At 36.4% G+C, this 21,675-nt stretch overlaps 1 protein-coding gene across 1 annotated transcript; it reads left to right on the forward strand.

Annotated features, from left to right (window-relative positions):
- Positions 1 to 16,496: 16,496 nt before the first annotated feature.
- LOC121779077 lies at positions 16,497 to 17,100 on the forward strand. Its single transcript, XM_042176421.1, has 3 exons — positions 16,497 to 16,594; positions 16,666 to 16,994; positions 17,090 to 17,100. Exons 1-3 carry the CDS (start codon positions 16,497 to 16,499, stop codon positions 17,098 to 17,100), a joined length of 438 nt encoding a protein of 145 aa, XP_042032355.1.
- Positions 17,101 to 21,675: the final 4,575 nt, after the last annotated feature.

Here is a 21,675-nt window from a genome sequence, read left to right on the forward strand (position 1 = left end):
TTCATTGATTACCTGTTCAATTGATGTCAGAATTTGCTTCGATGGAGTCTGTAGCAAATAACGAAGGTAACAATCATTATCTATTATTTAGCTTATTGATTGTGTTCATATTTTAATTTATTGATTGTTTTGCTTCATGTATTGAATTTGATTTTAGATTAATATTAGATGTCGATTGGTTTATGTTTCTGATGTACTGAACTTCTTATTTAATTATATTATGTATTGCCGATTATGTGTTAAGATGATACTTTTGGCTTATAAATGTTAGGTTTACTGCATAAAATGATAGCTTTTCCGGATTTGTAGGTATGTACATTGTTGTTTGTGATGATGCTTTGAAGCCAATGATTGGAATGAAATTCAATACATTAGTAGAAGCATCTGATTTCTATGAACATTATGCTCGTTCAGTTGGTTTTGGCATTCGTAAACTGGGCAACAAATCAGTTCATGGTATTATTAAGTGGCAGTATTTGGCTTGCAGCTGACAATGCTCTAAGAATTATATACCTGGTGATGCATCCCAATCAACTGAAGTGTCTGTTAAGAAGCGTAGGTGTCGGTCATTTAGGTGTGAATGTCTTGCTAAGCTCAACTTGAGATATTTTTCAGATGGCATGAGGAAAGGGTATGAGGTTTATCAGTTTGTTGAGTATCATAATCACTTAATGGTTGCGGATGAGCATAGGCATTTTATGACGGCCAATCGCAGTTTGGATCCTATCCATCGGAGGTTTATGGAGGATTGTGGCAGGTGTAATATTGGTCCCACTCTCACATTCAAACTTTTGAAGGAGATAAATGGGTGGATCTGAAAATGTTGGTGTGATATTATTGATATTAGAAATGGTTATCGCGATATTATGTCCAATATTGATGGTTCAGATGCTCAAATGATTTTTTATTATATGCGTTCTCAAAAGGAATCATCTGATGCCTTATATTATGAAATTGAGATAGGATCTCATGGAAAGTTAACTAAACTCTTCTGGGCTGATGCTATTTCAAGATGAAATTATCATATGTTTGGAAATGTAATTTCATCTGACTCAACATACAACAATAACAGGTATATTACTTTTGTTGCTAAAAGACATAAAATGATACTTTTTTCTGATTAAATTATATTTCAGTGGATAAAATGATACTTTTGGCTGATAAAATGATATTCGTAGCTGATAAAGTGATACTTTTCTGTATGTACGAAAATATAATTCATTTTTATGTTATGTTCTGAAGGTATTGCATGATTTTTGCACCATTCACTGGAAAAGATAACCATTCCAGAGCAGTTACATTTGGAGCTGGCTTGTTATCAAGTGAAGGTAGAGACTCATATTCTTGGTTGTTTGGCTGTTTTGTTTGATGTATGGGGTAGCACCCAAATTGATTATCACTGATCAAGATTGGGGGATCAAACTTGCTGTTCAACAAGTACTTTTACAAACAAGGCACCGAAGGTGCATGAGGCATATTATGGTTAAGGTGTCAGATAAGTTGCCCAAATCCTTGCTTGGTAATGAAGATTTCAAAAAAGAGTTGAATGCATGTGTTTGGTCTGATTTGTTAGAGCCTGATGAGTTTGATATAATATGGAATGATATAATGGAACGGTATGGATTAGAAAACGTGCACTGGTTTGGATCCATGTTTGAAGATAAAGAATTCTGGGTTCCTGCTTATTTTCGAGATTTTCCCATGGGGTCGCTTCTTAGGACTACATCGATGTCTGAATCAGATAATAGCTTTTTAAAAAACTACACAAAGCCTCGTGCAAATCTTGTACAGTTCATCAATTTCTTTAACTGTGTTGTGGGAGATCAAAGGAATACCAATTCACGATTGAACTACTTGGATTACTCAACTATTCCTGATTTGTCAACCCAATTGCCTATTGAGAAGCATGCATCTACAATCTACACTGATTCTATTTTCAAACATGTACAATAGGAAATAAGTATGGTATGTGAGATTGTTTCTATAATTGTTGAGGATAACATCAAGATGCATAAGGTCAAGGACCAATATGGTAGAACATGAGATATTAAGTATGATTGTAAGCAAGACACATTCGACTGTAGTTGTAAGAAGCTTTCCAGAATTGGTTTGTTATGTTGTCATATATTTTGTTTGTTGAAGAATAAGTCTGCTAATCTCATTCCTGAGAAATATTTTGGTCGAAGGTGGTTGAAGAGCTATTTACTAAAGGCAGCCCATGGTCTACCATCTGAGGAGATACAACCATATGAACGTGTGGTCCATTTTTAACCTTATTTGTAAAAACTCTATTTTTTCAGTCAAAGAAATGATAGTATTTATTGTAATAATGTTATCTTTTACCTTGCAGATTTGGATGAAAAGCAGGAAGTTAAGAAAAAGTTGTTCTCCAACTTTTATCGAATAGTCCAAAAGTCTGAGGGAAGTATGGATCATCTGTCTTTGTTATGTGCTGGTCTTGATGATTTGGAAGAGCATATATTTGGAAATTTTGCAACACCTTCAGTCATTGAAAAGAAAAAGATGGTTGAGGAATTTTATGGAATGGCAGTACCTGATGTAATTGATGTACATCCTCCAGACGTTGTTAGTACCAAAGGATCAGCTAGTGACAGGGTATCAAGGAGGGAGAGTGCAATAAAGAAAGCAAATAAGCCTCTACGACGGTGTGGTAAATGTCATGAGATGGGTCGTCATGATTCAAGAAATTGTGGCAGAGTCAATGAGAAGGCAAATTGGAAGCCATTTGATATAAAATGACACTTTCAGCTGATAAAATGATACTCGCAGCAGATAAAATGATAGGTATTTTTGGTGTATAAAATGACATTTTTGTTTAATAAAATGATACATTGGGCTTATAAAATGACACTTTGGCTGATAACATGATACTCTTTTTGTTAACAAAATATTACTTTCAGCACATAAAATGATACTTTTGTTTATAAAATGATACATTGGTCATAAAATGATACTTTAACCTGATAAAATGATAATCTAAGCGGATAAAATGACAGTGACCTTATAAAATGATATATAAGCTGAAGAAATGGCATATAAGCTGATAAAATGATACTTTAACCTGACAAAATGACATATAAACTGATAAAATGATACTTTAACCTAAAAAAGTGATATATAAGCTGATAAAATGATACTCGCAGCAGATAAAATGATACTTTTTACCTATAAAATGATAAAATGATACTTGCAGCATATAAAATGATACTTCTGATTGAAAATATGATAATCTTGGGTGATTATATTCGAAACCGCTATTACAAAACACTAGTATCAAGTCATACAAGTTACTATTACAACTACTAGCTCTCTTTAGGGGGTTCAAATTCTCTAATCATCTTTTCAACATCAATTTCCCCTTTTTTGCTATCATTCTAAAACTTCTTCTGTATCATTGTAAATGTCTCAAAAGTCTTCTTGTTAGTATCTCCAATAAGCAATGCTTCAGTATATTTGGCACGGAGTTTTGTGAAAGACTCTGTCCCCTTCTTCGTTAAACCCGAATTCCAGTTACGAACAGCACCACCCATGTAAGTCTCCAAATGGCGCATCACATAAACTCCACAGTCAACTTTATTTGTATCGTTCTGCCATGGCATATTCATGTGTCTGATTTTTGACAGTTTGACAATTCTCCCCATTGATGGATTAACTCCATTTCCAAGATAAATTCGGAAGAAATGTTGCTATTCAAATAACACAAAACATACACGAGGATGATTAAAAATGATATTTATTACTGGTAAAAATGATATTATGTTCCGTACTAAATGATATTCAATGCATTTTAACTAATAAATATTGAATGCATTTAACTAAACATACCAGAATACTTAGTACATCTCCATATTTCTTCTCAATCAACTCTTCACTAATCAGAGTATTGTCAATCACATCCATCATTTGCATTTTGAGATTGAAGCAGATGATATAAAAATGTTTGTACGCCCAGATCGGAAGAATATCTAATTTTCAAAACATTATATACAAATGTCATTTTCAAAAATATAGGTATGTTGTTCTGTAATATATATCTCATTATGACTTACTATGTCATAATTTTCCCATTTGAAATTTTCAATCTTTGACACAAATTCATTTAACTTTGAGCAGAATCTTTCTTGAGCATCGGCTTCAGACCATTCAGATTTCCTTGCAGTAATATTGTATACCTGTCACGTTTACATTTTTGTAAATAAATTTAACTTTTAATGTAACACTATTATTTATTTACTCGTTTACGGTACCGTAGATGTGGTGTTGATGAAAAGACGACTCGGTGATGCCTTTGATTTGAATTTTTCATGGTAGTTGAGGTACACAACCCATGCATCTATGATGTTGATACTGACGTGTGTACGTGGAGCAAGGCTGTGGAAATCAATCTTGAACATGCTCATCATGTTGTTCTCATAAACTATCTCATAACTGATTTCAAATTCATATTTAATGTTAGTTAAAAGAACTTAAAAAGAATATAATTATGTCATTCAAAACATACTATTCGCTTTCTTCATGTGTCATCAATTTTGGGCCTATAAACAATTATCATTTTGGGTCTATAAACAATTATTCTTTTTCTACCCCCAATTTATTCAATTTTTCAAGCCCAATTCATTTTTGGAGAATCCAATATGAGACCAACCGTAGATATGCTCAAATATGCTCAAATCTCCCATTCAAATCTTTTCCCATGATATGTATTACATCTTCCCTAAAATCTCTCCAACCACCAAATTCATCAATATCTATCAGTTTTGCCTATATATACATATCCCACGTTCACACCATCATAAACAGTTTTTATCCACTTTCTTTCAAAACCTTAGTAACAATCACACATCCAATTCTAGAGAGAAGAAACCGAGAGATGAGGGGAGAAAAAGGGGTGAGACGGGGACGACGATCCCAGCAGAGGCGCGGAGGAGACGGCAACGGCGGCGAATTGACACGGAGAGAGAGCGAACAACGACGAACAGCAGCAACTCCTGCTGCGTCGCGGCAGTGGCGGCGCTGGCGTTGTGTGTTTGCCGGTGACAACCAGAGAAAGAGAGAGAGAGAAAGAAGAGAGGAAGAGGGAGAAGATGAGCGACAGTGCTGCCGCCGACGGAGGCGGCGCTGAAAAATCCGGCTGCCGGCAAGAGACAGAGAGGTGGCGGCAGCGCAAATTAGAGAGAGAGATGGAAGAGATGAGGTGGCAACAATGAGAATTTGGGTTTGAACTTGGGGGATTGCTCCTGAGTTTGAAAAGGATGAGACGGGAGATGTAGAAATTTAGGAGTGAAGAAGTGAGAACTGACGGAGAGGATAACCGACTGATTTTTCCAGCAAGAGGGAGAAGACGGAGGGAGAGCTGTCCAGAAAGAGATAAGAGAAAGAAACATTGTTTTAAATGGAAGAGGAGGACGTGTGGTGGCAGGGAGTATAGTATGCCTTGTTTTCTTTTTCTTTTTTCTTTTGGACACATACGTGTAGGTGGGAGTATATTGGACTTAGTTGTTTGTTGGGCTACTAATAATAGTGTGTTGGTCCTCGAAATTAGTTGCTGCATTTTGGGCCTAGTGTGATTTAATTAGTTGGTCTGCCCGATAAATTGTTTGGATTGGAGCTTGTGAAAAGAAAGGAGAGCTTAATTTAATCATGAGCTTTTCACGCACGAAAAGGGAAGAGAAGCATGGACTTAAGGAAAGGGATTTTCTGGGAACAAATTGAACTCGAAGTGGAAGTAAGGAATTCAAATTCATAAAATTAAGAGAACGAGGTGGGCTTTCTTATTAAATAAGGACAATGTCCTAAGTATATTTTTATGTGAAATATATTGTGTCATGCCGTATTTTGTTTTGAGGATGTGCCTATCTGATCACCTAGCGGGGAGCGAGTCCCTACTAGAAGTTATGAGTTTAATCGAATTCGGGTTTGTCTAGGGAGCGAGTCCCTATTCAAGCTAGTGTACACAGAGAGGATCGTGCGCTAGCTTTCGAGTTGACCGGTCCGGTGATCGAGAATGTGGCCGCGTTCTCGTTTCACATATGAGGTTCAAATATGGTACGAGGAGAGAGAAAAATGGGTTGCAACCATACTTTTGAGCGAGAAAATGTTTTGGGTGACTTGGTCTTTTATAAAACCTCGAGTTCACTTTTAAATACTGACACAATATTTTATGAAAATTATTTTAGCATGTGTTCACTGGGTACATCAAGTACTCAGCCCTGCATTTCCTTTTAAAAAAATTACAGGTTGAGCGTGACGGGCGCGGTGGGTGTTGAGCATGACCGTTGAAGAAACTTAAGTGTTTAGAATGTGTCATGTCTTCACACGTGGCATATTCCTCCTCTCAAATGCATCCGCTAAGTAGTTGTCCTTCTTTTGAGTTCTTTTATCGCAGAGATAATATTCATTTTTGAGTTGTTGATTGTTGAGATACTCTGATTTTATTTGAGATACTCTCATTTGTTTCGAGCTATGGTCGCTTTTTGTTGTTTTTCCCCTTTCTTCCTCGCTTCTTTAATCCTCCCCTAGTCGCGATCAACAGTCTTTTCTATCCTTAGAAAATGCGGGCATGACAAAAGTGGTATCAGAGCAAATTTTTCTTTCCGCTCTGGACCCGAGAGTCTTTTTCTGTCTTAGTCTAGACTTGTTTCGCTAGACTAAAATAATATTGATAATAATAATAATGATAATGATAATTATGCATTGAAGGCTCAACATCCCGACTCGTCACACTCAATCAAGAAAAAGGTAACATGTTTTTTGAATGTTTTTATGAGAAAGTTTTAGAGAAAGGAAAATGAGAGAAATTTTGAGAATGAAAAAGGAGAAATTTTTTTATAAGAACGAGGAAGTAAAATCTTTCCGTGAGGGATTGGTTTCAAATTGAGAATAGTATTTTCTGATGTTTAAGAAAAGAGCCAGTTTTGAAGAGAAATTATGAGCTTGATTTTGAGTTTGAGTTTTAAAGTGAGAAAGATAGTTCAAATTTTTTGATAAATGAGAGTTTTATGAAGATGCTCTGTTTAGAGTCAAAACCGTTTAAAGTTTGAAAGTAAAGACTTTTGACTTTTGAAGAAAAAGTGTGAGTTTTGAAGAAAATGTTTTATTTGAAAGTAGATGTGAAATGTGAAAGCGTTGTGTTTTGAGAAGCGATATGTTGTGTATTATACTTGTTATTTGAAGTATGAATGACTTTAAATGTGATATTTGTTAATCTATGAGGTGGTGAAATTAATTGAGAACTTAGAGTGCCTAAGACTAAGCTAGATGGAACGTGCGCGATCCATAGTTGTAAGTTGACAATTTATCTATCGCTTTCCCGAGCGATGAAAACGAACGAGAAAGGGAAAGTGGGGTGAAATTCCTAGATGATCGAGATATGAGATGAGAGGATCGAGATAGAGGATGGAGGCCAATGGACAACGAAACTTTTTCTATTCTTGGAATGGCGCGAAACGTTGGAGCAAGCTTGATGTGTGAACTATTTTATTATTTCCTACGTTTTCCATGAATGATAAGAACAAAAAGAATACGAGGAAGATTTCAAGAAGTGGAAGATAACGAGGACGGAATGAAGTTCAAACACAAAAGAGGGTGCAAGACAAGGAGGGATGATGCGAAGTGCACGATTTAATTTAATATAGTCTAACCTCGTATAATTTATTAAAAGTGGCGGCGATGTGACTTTGAACTACAATTATTAATTTTAACGATACGAGGAAGCTGCTTGGAAATTGGAAGACAAGATGATGAAGAAATTCTATATTCGAAGGACGTAAGCAAATTTCAGGACGAAATTTTTATTAATATGGGTAGATTGTAATACCCCGACTTTTTCTACCTTTTTGTTTGTTCTAATAGTGACATCGTTTGAGCATCTGGAAAAAAATTTCGGCTCTGCTTTGTTTGTCGAGAGAAGAAATATCATTTTGGGCCTATAAACAATTATTCTTTTTCTACCCCCAATTTATTCAATTTTTCAAGCCCAATTCATTTTTGGAGAATCCAATATGAGACCAACCGTAGATATGCTCAAATCTGCTCAAATCTCTCATTCAAATCTTTTCCTATGGAGATATGTATTACATCTTCCCTAAAATCTCTCCAACCACCAAATCCATCAATATCTATTAGTTTTGCCTATATATACATATCCCACGTTCACACCATCATAAACAGTTTTTATCCACTTTCTTTCAAAACCTTAGTAACAATCACACATCCAATTCTAGAGAGAAGAAACCGAGAGATGAGGGGAGAAAAAGGGGTGATATGGGGACGACGATCCCAGCAGCGGCGCGGAGGAGACGGCAGCGGCGGTGAATTGACACGGAGAGAGAGCGAACAACGACGAACAGCAGCAACTCCTGTTGCGTCGCGGCAGTGGCGGCGGTGGCGTTGTGTGTTTGCCGGCGACAACCAGAGAAAGAGAGAGAGAGAGAAAGAAGAGAGGAAGAGGGAGAAGATGAGCGACAGTGCTGCCGCCGACGGAGGCGGCGCTGAAAAATCCAGCTGCCGGCAAGAGACAGAGAGGTGGCGGCGGCGCAAATTAGAGAGAGATGGAAGAGATGAGGTGGCAACAATGAGAATTTGGGTTTGAACTTGGGGGATTGCTCCTGAGTTTGAAAAGGATGAGACGGGAGATGTAGAAATTTAGGAGTGAAGAAGTGAGAACTGACGGAGAGGATAACCGGCTGATTTTTCCAGCAAGAGGGAGAAGACGGAGGGAGAGCTGTCCAGAAAGAGATAAGAGAAAGAAACATTGTTTTAAATGGAAGAGGAGGACGTGAGGTGAGAGGGAGTATAGTATGCCTTGTTTTCTTTTTCTTTTTTCTTTTGGACACATACGTGTAGGTGGGAGTATATTGGACTTAGTTGTTTGTTGGGCTACTAATAATAGTGTGTTGGTCCTCGAAATTAGTTGCTGCATTTTGGGCCTAGTGTGATTTAATTAGTTGGTCTGCCCGATAAATTGTTTGGATTGGAGCTTGTGAAAAGAAAGGAGAGCTTAATTAAATCATGAGCTTTTCACGCACGAAAAGGGAAGAGAAGCATGGACTTAAGGAAGGGATTTTCCGGGAACAAATTGAACTCGAAGTGGAAGTAAGGAATTCAAATTCATAAAATTAAGAGAATGAGGTGGGCTTTCTTGTTAAATAAGGGCAATGTCCTAAGTATATTTTTATGTGAAATATATTGTGTCATGCCGTATTTTGTTTTGAGGATGTGCCTATCTGATCACCTAGCGGGGAGCGAGTCCCTACTACAAGTTATGAGTTTAATCGAATCCGGGTTTGTCTAGGGAGCGAGTCCCTATTCAAGCTAGTGTACACAGAGGGGATCGTGCGCTAGCTTTCGAGTTGGCCGATCCAGTGATCGAGAATGTGGCCACGTTATCGTTTCACATATGAGGTTCAATATGGTACGAGGAGAGAGAAAAATAGGTTGCAACCATACTTTTGAGCGAGAAAATGGTTTGGGTGACTTGGTCTTTTATAAAACCTCGAGTTCACTTTTAAATGCTGACACAATATTTTATGAAAATTATTTTGGCATTTGTTCACTGGGTACATCAAGTACTCAGCCCTGCATTTCCTTTAAAAAAATTTGCAGGTTGAGCGTGACGGGCGCGGCGGGTGTTGAGCAAGACCGTTGAAGAAACTTAAGTGTTTAGAATGTGTCATGTCTTCACACGTGGCATATTCCTCCTCTCAAATGCTTCCGCTAAGTAGTTGTCCTTCTTTTGAGTTCTTTTATCGCAGAGATAATATTCATTTTTGAGTTGTTGATTGTTGAGATACTCTGATTTTATTTTAGATACTCTCATTTGTTTCGAGCTATGGTCGTTTTTTGTTGTTTTTCCCCTTTCTTCCCCGCTTCTTTAATCCTCCCCTAGTCGCGATCAACCGTCTTTTCTATCCTTAGAAAATGTGGGCGTGACAACACAACCCATGCATCTATGATGTTGATACTGACGTGTGTACGTGGAGCAAGGCTGTGGAAATCAATCTTGAACATGCTCATCATGTTGTTCTCATAAACTATCTCATAACTGATTTCAAATTCATATTTAATGTCAGTTAAAAGAACTTAATAAGAATATAATTATGTCATTCAAAACTTACTATTCGCTTTCTTCATGTGTCCTCAACCAGTACATTATTTCTTTCTCTTCTTTATTCAGTTTTCCTTTTAGATTTACTGCTCTGGCATTGTAGGGAGAGCATAGTGCTTCAACAATTTTCTTTGTTGTTCTGGCCACTTTCTCTTTTTCAACTGGAGGTTCTTGGGAAACCATCTTCTTCCCTTTGTCCTTTTTCAAATTTTCTTCTCTCTGTTTTAAAACTTCATCATCTCCTATTTCACCATGTATATCCTCCATGACAGTGGATATTATGGTATCAACTCTGTCATGCTTTCATTCAAAAATATAAATTGTTATTGACGTAAGGGATATTATTTTACCCAATGGAACTCATATTATCAGCTAAAAGTATCATTTTATCAGCCAAAAATCTAAAACTATCATTATGAAATAAAAATATCATTTTATCACTGAACCTATCATTTTACCCACTGAAACTATCATTTTATTCCCCGAAACTATCATTTTATCCAACCAAAGAATTCAAACAATCAATTTATCATGCAAAAGTATCATTTTATCATTTGAAACTATCATTTTATCCCCTTAAACTATCATTTTATGATGTAAAAGTATCATTTTTCAAATAAAACAGAACAACCAAAAAACATCATCAAACCTATATCATTTTAACCATATAAACAATCGTTTTATGTACTTAAACTATCATTTTTAAAAGTTACCTCATATTCTTCATTTTGAACTTATTTCTCTAGAACTTTTTCCTTTTCTTTTCGAGCTGCTTTATTAGCCATTTCCTTTTCGCTTTCATTCTGTTTCTCTTGCTTGTTTTCCACCTCATCATCTTTTTCCTTCTCCATGTCCTTTTCCCGATTAAAATTTTGATTCTCATCAGGAGTGTAGTCATATTCCGGTATCAGAGTGAAGGTAGGGAACTCAATCCTATTTTTCAGTATACATGTCCTCTCAGCAGCTTTAGTTAGCTCAATCATGATATCGATCCATTCAGGATCATCAATTTCATCATTGCTCATAGCATGTGTCATTGTTTTCTGACTTTCTATAACATGTTGCACACCTTCGTCTCTCAATCCCATTGCATTTCTTGTTGTATCACAGATTATCTTAAAGCTATTAAAGTTCCTGAGTTCATCCGGCGCTGCTTCAAGGACATCAACCATCTTCAACATTGAGGCTTTACAATCCCTGGCAACTTCCTTCCATTTATCTATGAAAGTCTTTTCTTGACTTCCACTGGTTGTCCCCTCTTCATCATGATCATTCATCTTCAAAGCTTCTACATCTTCATCTTCAGATTCATCATCTTCATCATTCTCTTCATGTGGTTGCTTTTTATATCGGTCATACTTATGACCCTGACCAAAATCTGAATCATTCATTTCTGCTCTTTGTCTTTCTTTCAACAGTTTGGCAGTCCATCCTTTAACTATTGGATAACATCTTGGCACCATTTTTTTTCAAAGACAATTTTGTCCACGTAACAAGCCTATAGTAACAAAAACTAAATATTAGTTTTTCTGTAAATAGATTCATAGACAATGGAAAACAAAAATATTCTTACCACTATAAAGATAACTGGTCCGGTAAATATCTTTGTTGTGTTTCTTTTACATCTCTTTTGTGTTTCATGCAATTTAGATATGACATAGCTACATCAATTGTATTGTTTGATCTTCTCAACATCAGCTATGTAATCTAAAATTTGTGGGCTCACATTTCCATCAGCAGGAGTGTTAATCAAGGCATACTCCATGAGAACCATAAAAGTCCATTTGAACCACTCACCACCTTCTTCGTCATTCTTCATCTGCTCTACAACATACTTTGACAACTTTTTTTCTCTCCACCTTTACAGAATCTAGCAATTTGAGTTTTGATGTTGATATTTTTCTGAAATTTGATCCTATTCATAGGTAAAGATCCGATCGGAAACCCAAGAGTTATGTGAACATCTTCATCATCTAAAAACAGTGATTCCCCGATGTTCAATTTAATTGATGAACTTTTAGGGATAAAGTTGTAAATCAGATAATATGCCAATGCTCTTGGGAAACTTCTTATATTGAAGTTTAGGAGTGCGCCAAACCCAATCTCTCGAACATCCCTTCTTTGATTCTTGTTTAGAGATTCAAGCATGTCAACGAAGAAGTCAGTATTCCTTCTTCCTGCCAAAGTCGGTGTCTGAATGACTGTATCATATTGAACAACTTTTTCCTTGCCCTTCTTTGAAGCTGCCTTACCATTAGTTGCATCATCATTCTTTTTTTTCTTCTTATTTCTTATATTTTCTATTTCATCTGCTAATAGTCTATCATCATCAACAGCAGCAGCATCACGAATGTTCTTTCGTAATAAACAAAAGATTTCAGTGTGTTAAACGGTTTATGCCATTATATAAAGTCAAAGTATCATTTTATCCCCTGAAACTATCATTTCATAATTTAAAACCATCATTTCATCAAGTGCAACTATCATTTTACCTTCTGAAACTATCATTTGCTAAATTTCAATGAGTTCAAAAAAGCAGAGAGAGCATAACTTGCCACTTAAGTAGAACAAAACACTACTCACAAAATCAGCACTCAAAAAAACTACTTCTAAACAAAAGCATTTTACTAGTAGATCATGGCTTCTCAAGTGTAAAAGGTCAGGAGGTTAGGATATGGAATAAGGTATGAATTGATGATACAAAACCAAGTATGAAGTAAATTCAAAGTAAATTCATCATGCTGTCATATGTAACTCTAAATCTACACTAAAAAACTATAGAATCTAAAAAAAAAAGAATCGCTGGCAAAATGATAAAATCCAGCAAAAACTAAAGTGAAATAAGTAATAAACTTCATCCAACCTTTCTTCGATGATGCTTGAGCTTTTTCTGTCGTCATATTCCAGAATTTGGATGGTTTTTCCTTCGAAACTGAAGAAGCAAGGGTTTGAAATACGATTCGGTGGGTTTGAGTGTGAGAGAAATTGAATGCAGCGTTTAATTCACGTTTTCTTCTTACGCGCCCAGTTTTATAACGAAATGACAATTTTACCCTTAAAATATTCGAATATGATAGTTTTATTTGATAAAATGATAATTTTGTTAGATTAAATCTGGACCACATATTTTAAAAATGTGTGGTGGAGATTTAGTTATAGGGTTATCACACAAATTGGGGTTATCATTATAATGCACTCCTATATATATATATATATATATATATAGTCATGATAATCTACAAACCCTCTATAATACAAACTATACAAACTTTAGGCATTGACATTGTTAACATTCCCCCCAGTGACAGAATTTGTATTAGGCATTGACATTGACATATGAATTCCATTGCTAACCGTTGATTACTTACAAGGAGTGTGTAGGATTAAAGTTTGTAGTTTGTATTATAGATAGGAGTTTGTCTTTGATCACATCTATATATATATAATGAATTGGTTATTTCTAATTCAATATGCCTGCTAATAATCATTAGGAGTAGAGACATACAATTATTTGACCATGTAGTTATGCCTAGTGCCATAATCATATTAACTCGTCATACACAAGAATGCATAAATCCAAACGTGATAATGCAAATCAACTAAACTTCGGTGCTTTCAACGACTCAAGAATCAAATGTAATCAATAATTTTCTTTCAATCAAATGTAATCAATAATTTTCTTTCCTATCAATCCATGTATAATTCCTTTCCATTCCAAAACTCCAAGTTCATGTAAAAGTCAACAACAAAATCCAAATCAAATGATGAAGTAAGGTGTGGCGCAGATTTATCCATCACGAAAGATAATCAGCATACACACATGCACAAAACCATTTAATCCAACTTTGAGTGTATCATTGTCCCCCAATGCAGCAAAAGAGAACAAGTAAAAAAGTCAAGAGAAAAGAAACTTCCTCAAACTTGGTGTGATATCCATTACGAAGCCTTGAATTTATACCAAGAGGGGTATAAATATACATAAGCAAAACTTAAAAAGAATTTTAAGATGAGCAGTTAGTGAAATATTAAAACAATTTATGGTAAATAATTTATATATATATATATATATGAGGAAATTGGAGGAGGGGCGTGAAATAGGGCGCGGGATTGTGGGAATTGTGGCCTAGCACAGAAAATGAGAGGAATGATGACGTAACCGGGGGGAGTTTGTGAAAGATTAATGGGGTAGATTAGATTAATACGAAATAATTCTATTGGGTTTGGTCCAATGTTACAATTATTCTATTATATATATGCTCTATTGTAGATAACATAAGACATAGAAAACCTAATTTTCTAAGAGAGAAAAGCAGCGCTACGTTCACCAAGAGATTTCCTAGCTATCTCTATAGAACGATTGTACCGAGAAATTGTTCCTGCATCGGATCGGAATACACGTGGACCTCGATAGTAGTGGATTCAACTTGCAGGACACAATCTTAGAACAAAACAACACAACAAGTAAGATTTAGTTTCGTTGTGTATTACATGCTCAACTTGCAACATGCTTATGAATCTAGATCTGTTATTCTTGTATGCAATTTCCGCTGCGCTCATTAGATGAATACAAGAATTCCTAACAGTGGTATCAAAGCCCGGGAGCTTGATTCATAATTAATTTTGTTTCCTAATTAATTTGTGGATGATTTTGGAAATCAAAACTCTGCTTTGATTCATTCAAAATTGAATAATTTCACGAAATTGAGACGACCACGAAGGAGATGTTCCAAACGAGGTCTAAAATCACTATCGGCTTCGAGTAAGCCCAATCACTCTGCCGCTCCTCGATTTGATTGGCGGCTGCTTCTCGGACGCGGACGGAGGGCTCGCACATGGCGCGGCTCCGGCTGCTGGCGCGACGGAGGAAGTTGGCCGGCGGCGGAGGAAGCGAGGACGGCGGCAGGGGACGGAGAGTCCGCGGGGAATGACATCGTTTAGTTACGGTGCCGCGCTGATTCCTGATTGGATTTTGTTTGCGAGTAATTTGTGGTATATATTCAGCTTTCTCTCAAATACACAATTCATCTCCTCCCAATTTTCTCTCCACGCCGCCGGGATTCTGTATTGAATTATAAGTGGTGAAAGTCTACACATGTTTTGTAATAAAATCTCTATTAGTGATTTATTAGTTTGATTAGTAAATCATGGTTTCGATTACCACCTTTGATATTGATTTAGAATTAATATTAAATATATATAGTTATATTAATTTAGAATTAATACAATTAGTTAAGTCCACATTTAATTAGAGAATAAAATTTGATTTTATTCGTTGAGCATTATTTGATATCCTATGTGATAAGCATGCTATTTGATTTATGTTTTTTTATTTAACTATAGTAGTTAGAGACCGTTTAATTGTCTGGGTAGGTGGCGCCCAGTATGTGTAGTCCGTGTTATACTATGCCAGGGTAGGCGGCGCCCAGTATTTGTAATTTGTGTTATACTATGTCTGGGTAGGTGGCGTCCAGTAATTGTTTGAAATTTAATATTGGATATTATATTCACAAAACTAGTATCACACTTTTCCCCATAAAATATTAGTCGTGTTTTTGAAACAAACGCATCGTCCATCATAATTGTTTGATGTACCTAGCCTTTTCGACCATGAGTTTTACGCCAAAGTGTTTACTCTAAATCTACAAGGCCTGGGCTCATTCATAGATGCATGGTTGGCATCGTGTGATGAGGTTGACTTGCTTAAATTGTTTAGTGACGCCAAAGCGACCTAAATAGTTTATGGATGCATATTAATTGGATTAATAAACCAAGAATTGCAGAAGAGTTGTTGCAATTGGCTTGGAGGCCTACCTTGTGATATTATTGTAGTGATCAGCCAAAGCAGGGGCTGCAATAATATAGACTTGGATCTTGGACCACTAAAATTTATATTTGATATAAATTCGTATTTTATGTTTAGGGGACATAATATATGTTAAAATTAGTGAGAGCTAATCAATACAATAAACCTTTTGTTTGATTAGTGATACAAATGTGATCTTTATATGCTTTTCATTTTATTTTCTATTCAGATAAAATGTCAAACTTGGCTTACAAATGTTTGATGGAAACAAACAAGTTGACTGGGTCAAATTTCATGGATTGGCTCCGTTGTTTGCTCTTGGTGCTAAGGCATGACAAGGTTGAGTATGTCCTGGACAAACCAATCGGTGTCATCCCCGATAAGGAATCTCTTGAGTTTGCTACGTTTGACGTTGAAGCTCATCAGAAACACATTGATAATGCTTCTGATGCTCAGTGTGCCATGTTGTCATCTATGAGTTTGGAACTGCAAAGACAACATGAACACATGCTTCCATATGAAATGCTTAAGCACTTGAAGAGTTTGTATGCTTCATAAGCTCAAACTATGGAGTATGAGATACTCCGCGATCTCTTCAAGTGCAAGTTTCATGATGGAGGCAAGGTTTCTGAGCATGTGCTGAAAATGATTAGTTTGATTGAGAGGTTAGCATCGATGGAACGGTGCTCCCCGCAAATGTCTCAACAAATCTAATTCTGCAGTCTCTTCCTAGTAGTTTTGAGAATTTCATTGTGAATTTCAACATGAACAACATGAAGGTTGGGCTGCCAGAGCTACACAATAGGCTTAAGACTTATGAGTCTTCCACTGCTAAGGTAAAATTTGTGCTCATGGTGAGCTCTTCTGCGAAGTCTTCGAAATGGAAGAATAAGCAGCAACAGAAGAAGAAAGCATCTAAGGATGATGTTCTAAAGCCTAAGAGTGGAGGGGCCAAGAAGAAGTCGAAAATATCAAATGATGAGTGTCTTTTCTGTCATGAGAAGGGACACTGGAAGGGAGACTGCCCAAAATTCAAGGCACAAGGTGCAGAAAGTGGGAGCTCAGGTATGTTTGTCATTGAGATAAATATGTCTATGAATAATTCACAATCTTGGGTATTAGATACAGCTTGTGGCTCACACATTTGTAATAATGTGCAGGGTCTAAGTGACTGCAGGAAAGTGAGACCTGGGGATGTTGATTTGCGTGTTGGAAATGGAGCAAGAGTTGCTGCCGAATGCGTGGGAACCTATAGATTAGATCTTCCCTCAGGACATAGACTAGATTTACATAATTGTTATTTTGTTCCAGTTGTTTCAAAGAATATTATTTCCATTTCGATGTTAGACATTGAAGGTTTTTCCTTCCATTTTGCAAACAGCAGATGCTCGTTTTCTTTTAATGGATTGTTTTATGGAAATGTCACTCTTGAAAATGGATTATATATGCTTGAATACAAACGAAATATTCTCAATGTGCAAAACAAAAGACCTAAGCTAAGTAATACGAACAATGCAACTTATCTTTGGCATTGCAGACTTAGTCATATTAATGAGAAAAGAATAGCAAGATTGAGAAAGTTAGACTATCTCACTTCATTTGATTTAGAATCCTATGGAGCTTGTGAATTTTGTCTCAAAGGAAAAATGACAAGTAAACCATTTTCTGGAAAAGGGGTGCGTGCCAAAGATTTGCTAGAGTTGATTCACACAAATGTGTGTGAACCGTTTCCAACTCAAGCAAGAGGTGATTATTCGTACTTCATAACTTTTACTGATGATTTATCAAGGTATGGATATGTGTATCTTATGAAAAATATATCTGAGGCCTTCGATAAATTTAAAGAGTTTAAGTGTGAAGTTAGAAACAATTTGGGAAAAGTATCAAGACTCTTCGATCAGATCGAGGAGGGGAATACTTGAGTCGAGAATTTATTGATTACTTGAAGTCACATGGAATCCAGTCGGACTGGACACCTCATGGTACACCTCAAACGAATGGAGTATCTGAAAGGAGAAATCAAACATTATTAGATATGGTTCGATCCATGATGAGCTTCGCCAGTCTCCCTTTATTCCTATGGGGTCATGCCTTACTAACGGCTATTTACATTCTAAATAGGGTTCCTTCTAAATCAGTCGAGAAAACACCATATGAGTTATGGTGTGGCAAGAAAGCAAGTCTTAACCATATCTGGACCTGTGGTTGTCCAGCTTTTGTTAAGAAAATGATGATTGATAAATTGGAAACTAAAAGTGAGAAATGTTATTTTGTGGGATATCCTAAAGAAACTAAAGGGTACGATTTCTACTCTCCTGAAAATCACAAGGTGATAACATCAAGGAATGTGACGTTCCTTGAAGACAGTTATGTCTATAAGGACAAGGTCAAAATATAGTAGATCTTGAAGAAATTCAAGAACCACAAGTTAACAATGAGGATGAGGTATAATCCACTGGATTAGACAATAACTCAGTGGGAGTTTTTGATGATCTATTGGGAGGGGAAATTACTCTTAGAGAGGACCTTAGAGAGACTCTCGAAGGTCCACCTCAAGACAACAAGATGCATCAAAGACAAGATGATGCAATAGTTGCATCACCTCTACCTCAAGAAGATCATAGTGATATTCCTGAACCTTCTCACATACAGAATGAATAGCCTGAACTAGAGCAAAACCAACTCAATAAGCCTAGAAGGATTCGTCATGCACCTGAGAGACTGAATCTAATGGTTGAGAACCAAGATGATGAAGTTGATTTAGATGATGATGAGCCTAAGACTTATACCGAGGCGGTGTCAGACACCGATCGAGAGAAGTGGCTTGAATGTACTTCAACTTAGTCTGGTAAATAGTTGACTTGCCAGATGGGGTTTACCCCATAGGTTGCAAATGGATCTTCAAAAAGAATAGAGATGCAGATGGCAAAGTACAAACCTACAAGGCTAAGTTAGTGGCAAAGGGTTATAGTTAGCGCGAAGGCATTGTACAATCTAGGATATTACTTGGAATTGTTGCATACTACAATCCGTGAAAGAGTGGCAAAGGGTTTCAGCAATTGTAGTATGGCAAATGCAATCCGTGAAAGAGTGGTTATCTAGTTCTTTTATGATGAATAATCTAGGTGATGCTTCCTATATCCTTGGAATTAAGATCTATCGAGATAGACCAAATAGGATGTTAGGATTATCACAATCCACTTACATAGACAAGTTGCTAAGGCGCTTCTCAATGGAGAATTCTAAGAAAGGTTTTCTTCCTATGGGACATAGCATTGTATTGTCAAAGAAGGATCATCCTTCTAATGACAAAGAAAGAGGCAACATGAAAAGGATCCCGTATGCTTCGGTTATAGGATCTATTATGTATGCCATGATTTCTACTAGGCCAGATGTGGCCTATGCGCTTAGCATGCCAGGCAGATTTCAACAAAATCCCGGTGATGAACATTGGAAAACTGTTAAGACTATTCTTAAGTACCTTAGAAGGACTAAAGAATATTTCTTAGTCTATGGTGGACAACTAGAGTTATCAGTTGTTGGGTACACTGATGCTAGTTTCCAAACAGACCATGACGACTGTAAGTCTCAGTCTGGATATGTTTTTATCCTCAATGGTGGAGCAGTGAGTTGGAATAGTTCCAAACAAGGTACAATTGTCGATTCCACCACCGAAGCCGAGTATATTGCTGCATCTAAAGCTACCAAAGAAGTTGTTGCTTTGTTAGAGTTCGTTAAAGAACTGGGTGTCATTCCGAGTGCCAATAGTGCAATACCTTTGTACTGTGACAACACCGGTGCTGTTGCGCAAGCAAAAGAACCCAGAGCTATGAACAGGAACAAGCATGTTCCCAGAAGATATCATCTGATTAGAAAAATAATTGAAAGAGGCGACATAAAATTAGAAAGAGTACCCACTGATGATAATTTGGCTGATCCTGTCACCAAACCGTCATGTATAGCAAAACATAACAAGCACTTTGAGAGCTTAGGTGTTAAGCGTGTTGGTAGATGGCTTTGAATCAGTGGGAGTTACAGTTTTATATGTCTTAGAAACATTTTGTGTTGAGGCAATATTACTTGATCACATTATATGAAAATTTTATTTGTTATGGGTTTTGTGCACTTATTGGAATAATTATTTAAAATGTTTGTATTTATTCTAAATATTTGTTCCCTTGAATTATGACTATCATTAATGGTGTGAGACATTAATGATATAGTATAATTCTAAAATAGCCCTAACCAATGATCATCAAGAATGAGATATTGATGATATGTTATAGGTTAGCATGAGGTTTGCATCACATTCTTTGAGAATGTAGTTGTTCTCACAACTATGAGATATTAGATACTCGTGATGGACACATGGTATACTTTGGAGAGTATTGGTATACCCTACCATTGAACTGTTTTGTTAAGTGTCTACGGTTTATTAGTACATGCAGTACGTAATAGTCCTTTGATCTGAGGTCATTACACATTTTGTTTGTTGAGTGGTGTGCTTTGATCTTGTCCAACGCTTTGCCTCCCAAAGGAGGATTGAGACACGGACTTGTGTTGGGTATATCATAAGATAAATGGAAATGGTATTTGAGGCAAGAATGAGATTCATTCCTCGATTAGAATTTCGAGAGAACACTCAAATTCTCTATATTACTTGACCATTAAGTCATTGGCCAATGCAAAGATATATTCAATTAATGGGTCATTTAATAAATATGAGATAAAGTGATTGAGGTATTTGAATAACACATGACAAATCTTAGGCTCAATCAGGTGGTTCGTGAATGAAAGGATACTACTATAAACTTTGTGTAAAGGCCTGTTTACCGAATTCACGTAAACGTCCTTCATATATCGAACTACGCTGCCAACGCAGTCTAGGAGTTTTGTGCAGACTTCGATTAGATCGTCGTCGATAATGAGGGCCTAAAGGGTCACACTATATGTGTATTTTGATCCGCTCAAGGGCACAATGTTAGAGCTGTGTATTATATCTAATGCTATTCCAAGTGGGAGATTGAAAGATTAATGGGCTAGATTAGATTAATAGGAAATAATTCTATTGGGCTTGGTCCAATGTTACAATTATTCTATTATATATATGCTCTATTGTAGAGAACATAAGACACAGAAAACCTAATTTTCTAAGAGAGAAAAGCAGCGCTACGTTCACCAAGAGATTTCCTAGCTTTATCTATAGAACGATTGTACCGAGGAATTGTTCATGCGTCGGATCAGAATACACGTGGACCTCGATAGTAGTGGATTCAACTTGCAGGACACAATCGTAGAAGAAAATAACACAACAAGTAAGATTTAGTTCCGTTGTGTATTATGTGCTCAACTTGCAATATGATTATGAATCTAGATCTGTTATTCTTGTATGCAATTTCCGTTGCGCTCATTAGATGAATACAAGAATTCCTAACAGTTTGGGCATGGATTGAGGCTACGGTTATAGGTGCTCTTTTGAGACTTTAGTCATAATAGTGCAAATGTCACGCCATATACTTTTTCTTTTTATTTACATAATTATCTCTCTTACTTTACTTTCTCTCGAGTTTAACTATTTATTACTCCATCCGTCCCAGATAATTCGTCTCACTTTGACCGGATACGAGTTTTAAGAAATGTAATAAAAAATGTGAGTATGAATGAGTTAGTGGAATGTGGGTCCTACTTTTATATATTAGTGTTATAATAAAATGTGAGTATGAATGAGTTAGTGGAATATGAGGTC

The sequence above is a fragment of the Salvia splendens genome, chromosome 19 (genome assembly GCF_004379255.2).
Source record: "Salvia splendens isolate huo1 chromosome 19, SspV2, whole genome shotgun sequence".
In the NCBI taxonomy this organism is placed as follows: Eukaryota; Viridiplantae; Streptophyta; class Magnoliopsida; order Lamiales; family Lamiaceae; genus Salvia; species Salvia splendens.

Excerpts from the sequence above, each read along its gene's own strand:
- LOC121779077 (XM_042176421.1), top strand. The coding sequence starts at position 16,497 with ATGGAGTATGAGATACTCCGCGATCTCTTCAAGTGCAAGTTTCATGAT. Across the intron at positions 16,595-16,665 it reads ATGATTAGTTTGATTGAGAG|TTTTGAGAATTTCATTGTGA; the intron begins GTTAGCATCGAT and ends TCTTCCTAGTAG.